At 43.2% G+C, this 15232-nt stretch overlaps 7 protein-coding genes across 10 annotated transcripts in view; 2 read left to right on the top strand and 5 right to left on the bottom strand.

The window, feature by feature from the left end:
- LOC110185999 (uncharacterized) overlaps positions 1-3356 on the bottom strand; it is a 42419-nt gene extending 39063 nt beyond the window's left edge. Inside the window, exons 1-2 of one of the 3 annotated variants that reach the window (XM_086832224.1) lie at positions 3042-3356; positions 862-1082 (exon numbers count right to left, since the gene is read on the bottom strand). The gene's annotated coding sequence lies outside the window, so the exon portion shown is untranslated. Of the gene's footprint in view, positions 1-861; positions 1102-3041 lie in introns of all 3 variants that reach the window. The other 2 variants (XM_086832225.1, XM_020955027.2) reach the window with 2 other exon arrangements.
- Positions 3357-4308: 952 nt separating this feature from the next.
- Positions 4309-4756, bottom strand: LOC110185976 (uncharacterized). Its single transcript, XM_020954999.2, has 2 exons — positions 4517-4756; positions 4309-4461 (listed from the first exon to the last, which is right to left on the bottom strand). Exons 1-2 carry the CDS (start codon positions 4726-4728, stop codon positions 4359-4361), a joined length of 315 nt encoding a protein of 104 aa, XP_020810658.1. The 5' UTR covers positions 4729-4756; the 3' UTR covers positions 4309-4358.
- Positions 4757-5435: 679 nt separating this feature from the next.
- Positions 5436-5967, top strand: LOC110185885 (protein FAM32A-like). Its single transcript, XM_020954897.2, has one exon. The coding sequence runs from the start codon at positions 5436-5438 to the stop codon at positions 5805-5807; it is 372 nt and encodes a 123-aa protein (XP_020810556.1). The 3' UTR covers positions 5808-5967.
- On the bottom strand, positions 5828-7647 carry morgue (modifier of rpr and grim, ubiquitously expressed). Its single transcript, XM_020954896.2, has 2 exons — positions 7463-7647; positions 5828-7377 (listed from the first exon to the last, which is right to left on the bottom strand). The coding sequence occupies exons 1-2, from the start codon at positions 7604-7606 to the stop codon at positions 6055-6057; spliced, it is 1467 nt and encodes a 488-aa protein (XP_020810555.1). The 5' UTR covers positions 7607-7647; the 3' UTR covers positions 5828-6054.
- A 40-nt stretch (positions 7648-7687) lies between these two features.
- Elp3 (elongator complex protein 3) lies at positions 7688-9690 on the top strand. Its single transcript, XM_020954894.2, has 4 exons — positions 7688-7828; positions 7889-8130; positions 8194-9059; positions 9117-9690. Exons 1-4 carry the CDS (start codon positions 7807-7809, stop codon positions 9634-9636), a joined length of 1650 nt encoding a protein of 549 aa, XP_020810553.1. The 5' UTR covers positions 7688-7806; the 3' UTR covers positions 9637-9690.
- Positions 9691-9853: 163 nt separating this feature from the next.
- Positions 9854-12155, bottom strand: MFS18 (major facilitator superfamily transporter 18). Its single transcript, XM_020954747.2, has 3 exons — positions 11501-12155; positions 11052-11439; positions 9854-10989 (listed from the first exon to the last, which is right to left on the bottom strand). The coding sequence occupies exons 1-3, from the start codon at positions 11566-11568 to the stop codon at positions 10126-10128; spliced, it is 1320 nt and encodes a 439-aa protein (XP_020810406.1). The 5' UTR covers positions 11569-12155; the 3' UTR covers positions 9854-10125.
- LOC110185813 (uncharacterized) lies at positions 12109-14549 on the bottom strand. Of its 2 annotated transcripts, none has more exons than XM_086832232.1 (2): positions 14532-14549; positions 12109-14120 (listed from the first exon to the last, which is right to left on the bottom strand). In XM_086832232.1, exon 2 carries the CDS (start codon positions 14114-14116, stop codon positions 12869-12871), a length of 1248 nt encoding a protein of 415 aa, XP_086688358.1. In that variant the 5' UTR covers positions 14117-14120; positions 14532-14549; the 3' UTR covers positions 12109-12868. The 2 variants fall into 2 exon arrangements, with proteins under 2 accessions (XP_086688358.1, XP_020810477.2); XM_020954818.2 differs by lacking the exon at positions 14532-14549 and adding an exon at positions 14177-14305.
- Between the last annotated feature and the right edge of the window lie 683 nt (positions 14550-15232).

A 15232-nucleotide genomic window follows, 5' to 3' on the forward strand; every position in this document is an offset into this window, starting at 1 on the left:
TACAGCCCGACATGCCACGCCCCCTCGATGAGGGTTAGAGGACGGGAACAAATGTCAATTGTAGTATTTGTAGCTCGCTTATCCACGGATATGACCAAAAACTTGGCTTTGCAAAGCCTATTGACATTTTACGCTGATTTTAACCCAAATGGAAATGTTTGATATGCAAACATTCGAAAACAGAAAGATGGGAAGAGAAAGCTAAATAAGAACCAAATTTAAATGTACACAAAAATGTATTACAACATAATCGAATTAAATTAATTTTTTTTCAACACACAGAACGATTTTTATTGTTAAAAAAAAGTGAGAAAACAAAAACATTATGCCCTAAATCATTGTAAAAAAATAAACTCAATCAAAAAAATATAGCCAAAGGAAAACATTCGAAACCACAATTATTTGATTGAGTTTAACACATTTTGTGTAAATACAATCGTTTATATTATTATCATTTACCCTTCTCAGTGTAAACATAATGCTAAATCATCGGTGAGCTTACTGACAAATTGATTACACTGGCTTAATGCTCTACAAACATATTGAACTTTATGAAAATATATATCCGTGGGGAATAAAAACTACACATTTTGAATGATTCGTGTGGATGTGGGGTCGGCTTCATTTCAATTTTTAATTATGTGCGTAACTTTTCAGGCAGATGTCTGATCTGGACCCCTATAAGAATGTGAATTGTTTATCTGCCTTTTTTATGCGATTTTATGGCTAATTTAAATTGCGGCCGCAACAAAACAAAAAATAGGAATTCAGTTAGGGAATAATCGATTGAGCGGTAGCGCGGCGAAAGAGAATGAGCTAAAAGCTGAAAACGAAAAACTGAAAGCGAATGTTTGCACTCACCTTCAGAGTAGGCCACCGACTAGAAACTGCTGCGCCAAGGATTCACAAAGGACAGGGACAAAGGCGGAGATGAGGCGGAGGACAGCCGGGCCAAGAACAACCACAATGGCCAAGTAGATGCTGCAGGATGTTTGGATGGTTTATTCTTGTCCAAGGTAACGCAGATACACGCGTGCTCGAGTAAGGCAGGCGCAAACACAAACAAAACCGAAATCAGCTCGCTGAAAAGGACACGAAATGCTGCCAATGTTACGAAAATTCACGCATCACAACAGGGCAATCTTGGCCTTTGTTTCGCCCCCCATTCTTTTCACTCTCCCTCTCCCGATAGCCCCCCCTTAATTAGGAGCAACTCTCGCCTGAATAATTTGGCGAATTCGCATTATTATTTCCACTTATCTGCATTCGTAATGATTATAGCCAGCATTGTTCGTTCATATTAATGCAAATCTTTACCAGCACACCTGCCGAGCCTCGCGTATAAATATTATCTCAATGCCAGATTGCGTATACGCCGCGTCGGCGCAGTGGCCATTGCACGAATTTCGCTAATGGCATTTCAATAAGAGCAGCAGCCGCAGCAGCAGGAAAACTGGCTGACCACAGCGAAGCCTTTGCATGAATAATGCATTTTATTTATTACACAGCCGAAACACAGACATCATGTGTGTGTGTGTGAGTGTGTTCGCTGAATAATAGAAAAGCTGGCGTTTAATAATGCACGGCAATGACGAGGGCCAGGGTTCGGTGTTTGGGGGTCCAGTTCCTAGGACCTACATATATTTGCATAAAGGTCATCCAGCATACGACAAACTTCAACTTGATGTGCAACAGTAATGAAAAAGTTGGCGATTTTCTACCACCCCTCGGTCCTCTCCTTCGCTATTTAACTTTGTACATGCAAAATGGCCTTTAAACTAAAGGGAAAAACTCTGCAGCAACATATGCAATCAAAAGTTACCCAATTTAAAAACACTTTTACCTATATCTTGGAAAAAAATTTGCAATTATTTCGAGGGAATTTTTTTTTATAGAATTGTTCATATTTAAACAAATTTCTGAAGGAAAACCTAAAAATATTAATCTGTATAACAGCTTTATAAGATCCTTTACAACTGAGAGCCTCAAAAATACTGTACAAAATATCTTAATATAAGAGTATTTTAAATTATAAAATTTAATTCTTAGATTGCAAAAACTTTATTTGTAAGTATATTAGAAAAAAAATCGTAAAATCTATCAAAAATATTTGTATCCTTTTTATTACTTTCTTTTTATATATAAATCCTCAAAACTACAAATGTTTACCATCCATAAAAACTAATAAATGAACATTTTGACCCATTATTCTAATTCAAAAGAAATTATTTTAAAAATAAATAAACCATGATTTAACTAAAAAGAAAGCCAAGTACTAGTAGTTTATTCCATTGATTGAAAATCATTCGTTGATACGTCTCCTTGGCCTTTACTTCGCATAATACGAACTTAACATCATTTTATGACATTAAAATGACTTTTTGTGGCAACTGTTGTTATTGACAGGACTACTATTACAGGACCTTATACAAAAGAGGCACAGAGAGCAAACGAAAGGGACAAAGGCAACGGAACTCGTCGATGAGCGAGACAGGTGTCGATTGTGTTGTGTTACCTGTTACATGCCCTTGGCTAGCTCACCGTATGTGTGTGTGTGCAAGTTCTAGGGAAGCCGCAAATTCAGTAAGGATTTCGGAGAAGGACTCGCCGTCGCTGGGGCAACGGGAATCGTAAATCGTATGCAAATGCCCTCGTATTGTCGGATTCGACGGCGACGTCGCATAAAACTAAGTGACAAAGAAGGACATTAAAGTTTGTGAGCTGAGAGAAACCAAGAGACACACGCATACACTGATGGCGGGGAATTACACACAAACTCTCACATAAAATTGTAATATTTTCGCCTCGCCGTGAGCATGACGGTGGCAATGATGATGATATTTTCTGATATTTTTCATTACATTGTTGTGCTTTTACGACTGTTATCCTTGAGTGAAGAACTTGCTACAGGATGCTAACACGAGCACACTCACTCACACACACTCACACACACGCATGTGCGAGATGAGAGAGCTTTCTAAGCCGAGGAAGAGAGAGGGAGAAAGGGGAGCGAGCAGAAAGAGAGTGAGTGAATTTTTCACCTTCGCACTTTGAATTTTATTCCTTTTTTTTAACTTTTATTTTAAACTCTTATATTTCAACACAGATTTATTATGATTTCGAATATTTTTTTGAATTGCCCACACAAACACAATTTCAACTGGCACTGGTCACTGTGTGTGAAACCACTCATTCAAATCACTTGATTAATCCGTTATTTTTCGAATCCCTCGCTGGAGCAAAGTGTTCGACTTAGGCCATTTATGAATATGTTTTTTAAATATTTACAAACGCGTCTCGAGCGTGCACAACACACGGTGTGTTGCTGCTCCGTCGCTCGTTGAATTGAACTGAATGGAGAACAGGCGGAATGCTAACAAGTCCACCAGCTGCACCAACTCGGGTCCGGAGAGCTTTCCACGCAGACCTCGGCGTGGGAGGCCCAAAGAGAGCACCAAAGAGAGCGCGAAAGCCCGAAAAAGTACACAAAAAAAAAACTATGTAAAATGTAAATGATGGTTATTTTGTTGGGTGTATAAAACACTAAAAGTGGTTTTTCTATTTTTATAATTCTTTTTTTTTCTCTTTTTTAATTAGCATTTAACAAGAAAGTTGGCTAAATTAAACAAGCAGAAGTTTTGTATATCCTTGCTGTTGAGGCATGGAAAATCAATGTAGGTTAATTAATAGACTTCGACAAAATCCTAAAACTTTTTAATTTAAATAAAACTCTCCGATTTCAAATATGTCCGATTTCAAACATCTTTGAAGCAACAAATCTGTAAATCTTTTCAACACCTATTTAAAGAAGTCCCAACATATTATATATCTATACAAATTTTATCAAAATTGTATGAATAGATATTAAAGTCTTATAGATAATCATGAATATATCCATCTAACTAAGATTTTTTACCGCTAAAATAATTATTCCTGATGGAGGAGCCATTTAAAAGAATTGCCAGAATAATTAGCTTGCAGTGTTCCATTCTTCAGCGTTTTAAAAAACGTGGTTATGAACATAAACTGACTTTGGATGGACGCGCATCCGAACAATATGTATGTTTTGACTTTATTCTTATTTACTAGTTCATTTTTGTAATTGTTTTACTGATTAAAATTTAAATTGGATCGACTTTATCAGCTAAACTGTATAACCTATACATATGTATGTATACACATATGTACATTTGAATGAGATTTGTACAATTTCGTCGTAGCAAAAATTTGGTCACTGACGATCTTGCCCAACAAATGTAAGCCGATATCTTAGAATATGCTCGAGGTAACAATGACACCGTCTACAAATTTTCTCCATTTTTTAATATATTTCAGTATACAGCTATAGAATGTGGGACTTAGGCATTAATAATAAACCGGTCGCAGCAGGCGGGGTAATCAGCATTTGGGGTTTTGAATTCTCCGAATTTTTTGTCGTGGGGCAGACCAACGGAACCGCATCTAAAGTTGTTTATTAATTATGAAATATTCCTAGTGATAATTATATGAAACTTACGAATGAAACTGGACGTCACCATTCTCCTCGCACAAAATTCGCTCACACCTCTGTGGATGACGGGCTTGCTGACCGACATTTAGCACCAGTCCATCAACCACACACTTTCCAGGGTAATTGGGATCCTTAAAGTTGCCCCTGGAAACCGCAGCCTCGGTACCAGAAGCAAGGAGCACGGCGACCATCAAACAAATCACGGAAAATAGACGCATCTTGATGCCTTCAAATGAGAGCTTCGACTGACTATCTGAGCCAGTTGGGAAATCAATGAAAGCTTCGATCAGAACAGAACAATCTGAATGAGGAATACACCGTACAAAAATTTGAGAAGATATTGGTTATTTCAGCGATTTTTTAGTTAAGAGTTACAGAGTTTGTTACAGTTACATTATCATAACTGGTTAGAAACTTATATGTTAGTAACTAACTTTATTTTAAAATTCAGAGGGGTTATGTAAATAAGTTAATCTTGGATAAATAATAAATAATTTTTAAGTTATATATCTTTGACGCTGTGAGTTCCTCGTGAAAATCGTAACAATATGAATTCAAATTTTTTTGATTATAACCCATATTAAAAGGTTTTAATCTAGACCTTTTCCGATCTGAAAGATCCGATCTCTATGTTATATGTGATGTCTCTCGTTTATTCCAATTTATTTACTTATTCAATTTAGTTAAAGATAATAATCGTAGCATATACAAAAAAAAAAAATTATGAAAAAAGTTATGGTATATTTTAACGATCGTTATTCGAATTCCTTATTTTAGTATATTTGAAGACACAATTGGCATATTTTAAAAGCGTAGACACGGTCTCACTGTTTTATTTTTTTGTTGTCAAAAAGATTGTTTACGAAATAAGCCAAAAAAAAAATACACTTAACTAGCTTAAAACCTTTAAAAAAATTGAATAGCCATGTCCGACGAATACGCCTGCGTGGCCAAGGGCAAGCTCAAACTAAAGAACGATTCTGACCTCAAGAAGAAAAAAAAGAAGCACAAGAGTAAGGACAAGGAAAAGCATGAGCTGCAAAAGTCGTGCGTGGAGCAGCAACTAACAGAGGTGGCCGCCACTTCTAGCTCCAACTCCATCTCCGGTACGGGTGGCTACGAGCGCAAGCTGACAAAGGCTGAGCTAGCCAGCAAAAAACAGCAGGAAAAGATGCGCAACAAGCGGATTATGGACAAGGCGCAGACCACCCACAAGGAGCGTGTGGAGAAGTTCAACGAGCATTTGGACACCCTCACCGAGCACTTTGACATCCCCAAGGTGTCTTGGACGAAGTAACGCTTTTCAGAAGCCACAAGTAACTTAGAGAATACGTTTATTATTAGGTTAAGTAATTTCGACTATGTTGTGACCTAGGCGGGGGACGTGTTGAAGTGAGAGATAAGGAGGAAGGCCAAAATAAACAATCCGAATGGCACAACTAAGCTAAATACACAGACATATATGTAGTTACAACGTAAAGGGGGTTAGTTTCCAACTTTCAGTCCAGTGTCCTCCTAGGGCGCCGCTCTCCACGGCCTAGAGCCTAGCGCGGCGAAATCAGCTCGAACATGGCGTACTTCCAGGTCCAGGAACGTACCAGCTGCTCGAACCGTTCCCTCTCGTGCTCGTAAATGTATCCCAGCTCCGGCTCCATGCACACCTCGGTGTAGGGATCAGTGAGTAGGCTCTGGACCGACAGAAGCACCTTGGCTACGTTCAGAGCCAGCGACCAGTTGTGCTGCTGGAAGATGTCGATGCCCACGTCACCGTGCCGCGATACGTTTGGGTGCAGGATCTTGGTGAGGAATCGCACTGTCGGCGGCGTCATTGGATACCGCTCCGGAAAGTAGATGAATAGAAAGAATTTACCACCCTCGTAGGGGCTGCCCGGTGGCCCCAGGATTGTGGCCTGCCAATAGTTGTTTTGCCGGTCCAGTGGAATGGCCGAGATGCCCTCCGATTCGTAGCTGTTCAGCAGATTGGCTTCACCACGCAGAAAGTTGTAGCGCATCGCGTTTCCCGGCTCGCGTTCTCCCAGCTCCGGATTCGGATGCCCCGCCGCCTGTCCCCTGCCGCCCATTTCAATCAGACAAGTTCGACAGAAGCAGGACGACATGAGAGCTCCGTAAAGCTGGTACCAGTCGGGATTGTCGGCCAAGCTCTCGAACAACGGCCAGCGCTGCTTTATGTACGCCTTCCACATGCCCTGTGCTGTGTTCTTGCCGACGATGTCGTGCCACTGTTTGCACACCTCACTGGCCATCCACAGCGACATGTCGTCCAGGTAGGCGAATATCTTCAGCATCACCTCGACAGGTATTATATTAACAATATTCCTGCTGCTCCCACTTGCGCCACTGCCGCTGGCCGCGTTGTATTCGTGTGCGCGCGCCCGTCCATCGGCCAGTTCGTGCATGTAGTGGGGGAGGGGTAGAGGTCCAGTCGCCCGCGGTCGCTTGACGGGCAACAAGAAGGGATTCAACGCTCGCTCGTGCTCAAAGTCGCGCTCCGGCGTCTCCCTGCGTGCGGGCACCGCTTCTGGAGGCGCCTGTTGTGGCAGATCGGCAGGCTGGACGTTAGGCTGCTGTTCCTGTGGCTCCACCGCCGCCTGCTGTTGGACAGCCGGCGGCTGTGCATCCTCTAGATCTTCAAAGCCCATTATGTCCACGTCGTTTTCAGTCTCTTCGTCCTCCTGCTTGTCCTTAAACGGCGGCTCATCGTTTCCGGAGTCCTCGTCGTCAGATAGCTCCGTCAGTAGCTCTTCCGCCCTCTGGGCATTGTAAAGGAAGGCGTGGCAGGCACCGCAAAGCGGCTCCCCGAAGTTAGGCCCGTAGTAGCCGTTGCACACCCAGCAGGTGTTACTGTTCTGTAAAGCGAAAGAAAAGGAATCAGCAACCGTCAGCAAAGTGGCAGAGTCGAAGAGCGGCGACTGAGGCTTGTTGTATACACACCGAAAAGGAGAACGTGGGCTCGATCAGCTGGAGCTTGTCCTTGTCTGCCTCGTCCGGGTCGTCCATCTCGTCGCTGCTGGAGGCCAGAGCCTCCAGCAACTTCTCCTGGTCCTTGTCCTGCTGCGCTGGCACGCAGCTAGTCATTTTTCCAGAACTCCCGAATGTTGCGAAAACAAAAAAAAACACTTTGTGCGTGCTAGTGTGACCGTCCGCCTTCGACGGGAACTTCTGTAACCGATTACACCGAAAATTTGTTCCATCCCTAGGACAATCGGTCGATAACCAAAACAAAACATCTGCGGGGCCGCGTCACACGTGCAATTTATGCGACTTTTTTGCAAAATATGAAGCCAAAGAAGAAGCTGGGCAAGTTGCAGACCATCCGAATTACTTACTAAGCTTCCACTAATCATTCGTTTATTTTAGGAGTCGGACTTAGCCGGGAGGAGCGCCAGGTGCTGGTCATCGGTGAAATAATTCAGGAGCTGCTTCAGGCGCACGAAGCTAAGAAGGATGTTAACCTGAACAGGATGAAGTCGCTGGTCTCCTCCAAATACGGACTCGACAGCTCGCCCCGCTTGGTGGACATTATCGCAGCCGTGCCGCAGGACGCCAAAAAGATCCTGCTCCCCAAACTGCGGGCCAAGCCCATTCGCACAGCAAGTGGCGTAAGTCAGACCTTTTGTCTTGAAATGGTTCCTCTTTATACGTATGTACAATTATTTGTTCAGATTGCCGTGGTGGCTGTCATGTGCAAGCCGCATCGCTGTCCGCACATTAACATGACGGGTAACATCTGCGTCTACTGTCCTGGCGGACCAGATAGCGACTTTGAGTACTCGACGCAATCGTACACGGGCTATGAGCCCACGTCGATGCGGGCAATCCGGGCGCGATACGATCCCTTTCTGCAAACCCGGCACCGTGTCGAGCAGCTGAAACAACTGGGCCATAGTGTGGACAAGGTGGAGTTCATTGTAATGGGCGGCACGTTCATGTGTTTGGCAGAAGAGTACCGCGACTACTTTATCCGCAATCTGCACGACGCCCTTTCCGGTCACAGTAGCGCCAACGTGGCGGAGGCAGTTCGTTACTCCGAGAAGTCACGAACCAAATGCATTGGCATCACGATCGAGACCCGGCCCGATTACTGTCTCAAGCGGCATATCTCGGATATGCTCAACTATGGATGCACACGCTTGGAGATTGGAGTTCAGTCCGTTTACGAGGACGTGGCGAGGGATACGAATCGAGGTCACACCGTCCGGGCAGTGTGTGAGAGTTTTCAGCTGGGCAAGGATGCCGGATACAAGATCGTGGCACACATGATGCCCGATCTGCCGAACGTTGACTTTGAGCGCGATATCGAGCAGTTCATTGAATACTTTGAGAATCCCGCCTTCCGATCTGACGGCCTGAAGATCTACCCTACACTGGTCATCCGCGGCACCGGGCTGTATGAGCTGTGGAAGACGGGGCGCTACAAGTCCTATCCGCCATCAATGCTAGTTGATCTGGTGGCCAAGATCCTGGCACTCGTTCCACCCTGGACTCGCGTCTACCGCGTACAGCGTGACATTCCTATGCCGCTGGTTAGGTGAGTGCGCGACTGAATCTTTATTTGGGTGAATTTAACGTAATTTTTCCATTACAGTTCTGGTGTAGAGCACGGAAATCTTCGCGAACTGGCGCTGGCCCGCATGAAGGACCTGGGCACGACGTGTCGTGACGTGAGGACGCGTGAAGTAGGAATCCAAGAGATTCACAACAAGGTACGTCCGTATGAAATTGAATTAATACGGCGCGACTACGTAGCCAACGGCGGGTGGGAAACGTTTCTCTCATATGAAGATCCCGAGCAAGACATTTTGGTCGGTCTGCTCAGACTGCGTAAGTGCTCACCGGACACTTTCCGGCCCGAACTAAAAGGTGCATGCTCCATTGTTCGCGAACTGCACGTATATGGGTCGGTGGTGCCAGTTAATGCTCGGGATCCCACAAAGTTCCAGCACCAGGGCTTCGGAATGCTGCTAATGGAGGAGGCAGAACGAATTTCTCGCGAGGAGCACGGTAGCACAAAATTGGCGGTTATATCGGGAGTGGGCACAAGGAACTATTACCGCAAGCTGGGCTATGAGCTGGATGGGCCATACATGTCCAAGAGCATAGCTTAATATGGAAATACTTTGATAATAGCCGGCCTTAAATAAATAAATATACTAAATGGATAATGTAGTTTGTTTCCTTTGTGGGAAAAATTGGTTAACAGAAGAGAAAACTGTATGCCAAGGTCGTTGGCATATTTAAAGTTATGTGCCCTCACATGCATAAATTCATCAGCGGCTATACGTACAAGCTTGCGGCATCATCACCAAAACACAGCACGAGGGCTCTGGGAGTAAACATTTTTAATTGATAACACTAGGAGCAGTAAGATTTCACTACTTAAACCTATGTCCTAAATATATACATTATAATATACCGAATGGGTCAAAATGTTTGCTTTTATCTGATAGCGAGGCATCGCAGGATAGTACTCCCAAAGTACAACATATTTGGCTTCGATCTCTCGTCAACTGCTTACAAAAGGACCGAGTCCAACGTACATAAACAGAAATAAATAAAATTAATTCCAAAAGCTTAAGAATATGTCCAAGAGAATGTTAAACTATGGCCTCCGCCGAGCCGAAAACCATAAATATTATCCAGCCCACTAGATTGATGCCCGCCGCTGCACTGAAGACCATCGGCCAGCTCTGTGTGAGCTCCAGAATGTGGCCGGCGAGATAAACACCAAGGAAGCCAGGAATCGCACCCACCGTGTTCATCAGTCCAAAGACACTGCCCGAATGCATTGGGGCCAAGTCTTGGGGATTAACCGTTACCGCATTGTTGTGGAAGCCCGTTCCACCGATAATGATGGTCATACAGATGAGGGCCGTATGGAAGTCCGAGGTGCGGCTCATCACAAACAAGGCTAGGTTCTGTGCCGCAAAGCAGCAGCTCTGAATGAGCTTGCGCACCGTCGTGGTGCGCCAGTCGCGGGCGATTAATTTCGTGGTCAAGTACTTGGCAAAGAGTGTGCATGGCGGGAGGGCCAGCCAAGGGATCATGTTGACCACCCAGCCTTTGGCGTGCGGGAAGCCGTCATGAAAGTACGTTGGCAGCCAGGAGAGCAGCACAAAAAAGCAGTTCATTTCGCAGGCGTGTGTCAGCACACAGGCCCAGAAGGACAGACGGCTAAAGTAGCGCAGCCAAGGCACGGTTGTCGTCTCTGTCGGACTCTTGTTCGCGCACAGGCGAGAGGGCGTGGCAATGTTGATGATCCTATTCCGTTCTCCAGCCATCGCGTAGTAGCGTAGAACAAGGGCCCAGGCGACGCCCATCAGCCCGATAACACGGAAGACATACGACCAGCCAAAGTAATCAAGCAGGAATGAGCCCATAATTCCAGTGAGCAGAGTACCCAAGGCGGAGCCGGCTGTGAGCAGCCCAAAGAAGCTGCTGCGCTCGTTGGGACAAAGGTTCTGAGGTGGGAAATTAAGATGTGAGTGAGTTCAATTAAAAGCTTACAGTTCCGCTCACTCACCTGACTGGTCAGGCTTATCATACTGGGGAAATGGACACCTTGGAGAGCACCGTTCAGTATGCGAATGGCCACAATGAAGGGAATGGCATAGCTTTTGATGGAACCGGCCGACCAGATGATCGTGGGCATAAGGAATGTGATGAGCGACCAACCGATGGCCGCGCACAGTATGACACGCTGACCGCCGAACCTGTCGCTGAAGTAACCGCCCACCACCTGCGTCAGGGTATAGCCCCAGAAGAAGGAGCTGAGCACAGTGCCGGAGTCGGTCTTAGTCCACTTTTGGGCAGAGGCGACAGCCGGCACCAGCAACGGCATTGTTGTGCGGGTTGAGTACAGCATGCAGGTGCCCGTTATCAGGGTGATAAACCACACTCGCTTCTCGTGCCTGCAACGAACCGAAACACTCACAGATTGGTGTTAAGAGGGTCTGAGTCGGCTATCCGCACCTGGTCCATATACTCTGTGTGTCCACCAGCTCTCCGCGCAGCAGCGAATACTTAAGTTTCTCATCCATGGTGGCTGGCAAATCGACACTGGAACAACTGGGTCCGGAACGGAGCAGGCCTAATCTGATTGCTTGTGCAGGTGACTACTACCGTTCACGTCACACATTCCAGCTTCTAAATGCCGCTGTGGCATATTCTAATGTTTGTTTATGTTCATTTAGTCAGCATCAGAAATTTGTGTACTTGCGCAGCGCCTGTTAAAATTATGTTTTTACGTGGCCATTTTTCGGTGCTGCCGCTGGATTAGAACATTGTGCGGCCAGGTCGACTTGAGAATACGCTCTTCTTCTCTGAATGCTTGTGAGTCCGAGGCTCGTGTAAAATTCTCATATGTTTTGCCCCTTAATTTCTTAATTCCCGAGTTTTTTTTTACACTATAAGAGTTCTTATCCATAAATAAAAACTGTCCATCTTAAGTAAGGCTTAGGTGAACTGAAAGACTACATTGTGCCAATTGTAGGGTGTACAATATGTGGTGTGACCGTACATCGACGTTAAAATGTAAAAGACCGCAAGTTTTAAAACGAGTAAAAAAACATACAGCTGAGTTGATGAAACATAATATTCTTATATTTTCAAAAGATAAAGTAAATTTAAGAAATAAGTTTATTTAAATATCTTATCCTTAATTTACAACTTAATTTAATAGTTTAAGGATATATGGGTTTGTATATATCATAGATTGGCACAAAAAATAACTAAATGAGCCAAGCAACAAATTTTAAAAATCAGCACAAATGACTTGCAAGTTTTTTTTTTTTTGTCTCGCCGAAAATATATATGCATTTTGTTTTTGTGTAGATGTGAGCTTAGGCCTCTGCTGACAGGCTGTGTGACATTGCAAAACATAACGAAATGAGCCGGCCGAACTCTGGGACCCAAGGCGTGCCCATGTATGGTATATGTATATGTACAGCTGAATCTATCCAGTCATTCCTGTAGCGCAGAGATGGATACAGGAGTGAGCCAGACAACAAATTTTAACACCAACAACCAAAAAATGTTAGGAAAGCAAAAGCAAAAAAAAGGATTTCGGTTTCTTGTTCTCCAGCAAGTACGCAGCTGCTTTAATGACTTGTAGGTTTTCAAAAAAAAAAAAAAAAACATGTACATACGTACATATTTTGTTTCTCTGTAGATGTTCGCTGAGACCTGTCGTGCCTGCTGTAGCGAAAAGCCATATTGTTTATTTATTTGTAAAAGAATTTTTTCGAAAATCAACATTTCTAAGCCATTCCCAAGGATCTTAGGCAAGAGTATTTTTTTTATATATGTACATACATTATGGCCTGTATGTAAGTTTATTGATTAGCTTTTGCTAAGATTTAATTTTGTATTTTCTTCTGTCTGGTGGATTTTGTTCTGATGCCTGCGTAATGATTGCTTTTGCTTGAATGCCTTATGACATTGAAGACATGGAAATGGCTTTTCCTCGGAGTGCGTTAACATATGTATTTTCAGGTTACTTCCATCCTTGAAGGTGTTCGAACACTGGAAGCAAATAAACGGTCGGTCCTTAGCGTGAGTTTTTAAATGACTCGCCAGAGATGACTTATTTGGCCACACCTTCGAGCACTGGGGGCATTTAAAGGATTCTTTCTTCGGTTTCTTATGAATGCGAGAATGTTCGCGCCTGAGCTCCTTCAGCGGAAATTTGGCGGTGCATCGGGTACAGTTGTAAGTTTGTTCACCAGTGTGGGTGCGAAGATGCTTCCTGAGACGCGACATCTTGACAAAGGACTTGGGGCATTCCATGCACTTATGCGGTCGATCTTTCGAGTGTGTTAGCTGGTGGTGCTTCATATCCGACTGAGTGCGAAACGCTTTTTCACACTCCGGACACTTGTGAGGTCGTTCACCTGTATGAATTCGCAAGTGCTCTTTTAGTGATTTCCGAATGTTAAAGGACTTCTGGCAGAAGGAACATTTGTAAGGTAGTTCTCCAGTGTGCGTCCGGATGTGTGCGTTGAGGTTCGTTTTGCGTGATAAGCTGCGCGAACAATAATTACACTTAAATGGTCGGCAGACGTTGTCTTCTTCATCGGCTTCCATCTGCTCCTCCTTCACCTCTAGGTCAAAATATTGGTCGCTATTGGATTTTTCAGTCTGACCCTCTAAGATTCCATCCTCAACCAGGTCTTCTTCAATTCGCTCAGCCTTGACTATGACATCGAACTCAGAGTTAAGGCAACTACGTCTAGTATCGTTGTCGCACTTCCCTCGCTTCACCTGAAAATCCAAATGATAGTTGCTGTCTTCTTCACTGGATGAATCCTCACTTTCACCGTCCGTTACTTCGCAGACTTGTTCCTCCAGCAACTCATCACTAGAATCAGGATCCGCATTCTTTTTTTGGCACGCAAGCTGTGACCAATTCCGCGCATCCTGCAGGCACAAGGAACAAATGGTTTCGGGAAGGGAGTCTCCGCGTTTAACTTCGCAGCCTGTGTACTGAGCGACAATATTTGCAATGGAAACACCAGATTCGGGTGACCCATCGATAATGTTAAGCATATCGTTTGACCCTAGCAGGCATAAGCGACACACGGCATCCATTATCCTTAAATCAAATAAACAAAATCAAATAAATATAAGTTAGTTATAAACTAAACCTACGGTTTGTTTACAAAACTGAACACCTCGAAGTACACAAATCAACTATTAAACGAGAAATCATATGGAACGGCAAGAGCAACAACGCCGCAATACGTGTGGGACAGTGTTGCCAGTTTAGCATTTTTAAAGCTAGATATTCAAATAAATTCGTGATTTCAACGACAGGTTTTTAAGGGACATACAAAAGTATTTACACTTCGACCATTTTCATAGCCAAATTTCTTTTAGTTCTTATTCTTGTTGTTGTTGACCTTTCCCTAAAATTTTCTTTATTGCGTAGATTGATCTATGCAGAAGCGAGCCGAAAAGGAATTCGAAAGTTAAGTGCTATAAGTAAAAGAATAGATGCACCTACAGTGTAATATTTACATATAATTTGTTTTCGTCTTAATTTTAATGCTATTAAAATTAAATAATTTTTTTTCTGACAATCTCATAAGTTACTTTATTCAAAAAAAAATTGCTTATGTATTGATGAAGGCTTTCAATTGGTTGAAATTGAGTTTATTAAGCTATATCCAAAATAAATAGACATATTTTCTTTTGCTTTTAATATTGTCCTATGAACCGTTATCTTTTGTTTTCGTTTTCAGCTTGTTTTTGAATAGATCAATTTTTAAAATAAAAAAATTTCATGGAAATCGGTCAACAAAAACAAGAATAATAACAAAAATAAGTTTGGCGGTGAAAATAATTGTGAATTTGTGTAAATACTTTTGACTACCCCTGTATATGACACGACATATGGTCGGTATAGACGTGGTCTACTGAAAAAAAGATAATACCCTGACCCACCTGACAGAACAAGAATAAAAACAAGGACCATTTATAAGATTTTTCATTTGGAACTTTAAAACAAAATTAATACCTTGAAACGGACGAACATGGCTAGATCGACTCGGCTGTTGATGCTGATAAAAAAGAATATCTTTATAGGGTCACTGCATAGATTCTTCTGATTAAAAGTATAAAACCTTGCAATATACGTATATATGTTTTTTATATAGTGATCTTATTTTAGGGCTTTTTGGCTCTTACAGACGGTCATCACTTAAA

The sequence above is a fragment of the Drosophila serrata genome, unplaced genomic scaffold (genome assembly GCF_035046125.1).
Source record: "Drosophila serrata isolate PLE 108 unplaced genomic scaffold, ASM3504612v1 contig_245, whole genome shotgun sequence".
NCBI classification, from domain to species: Eukaryota; Metazoa; Arthropoda; class Insecta; order Diptera; family Drosophilidae; genus Drosophila; species Drosophila serrata.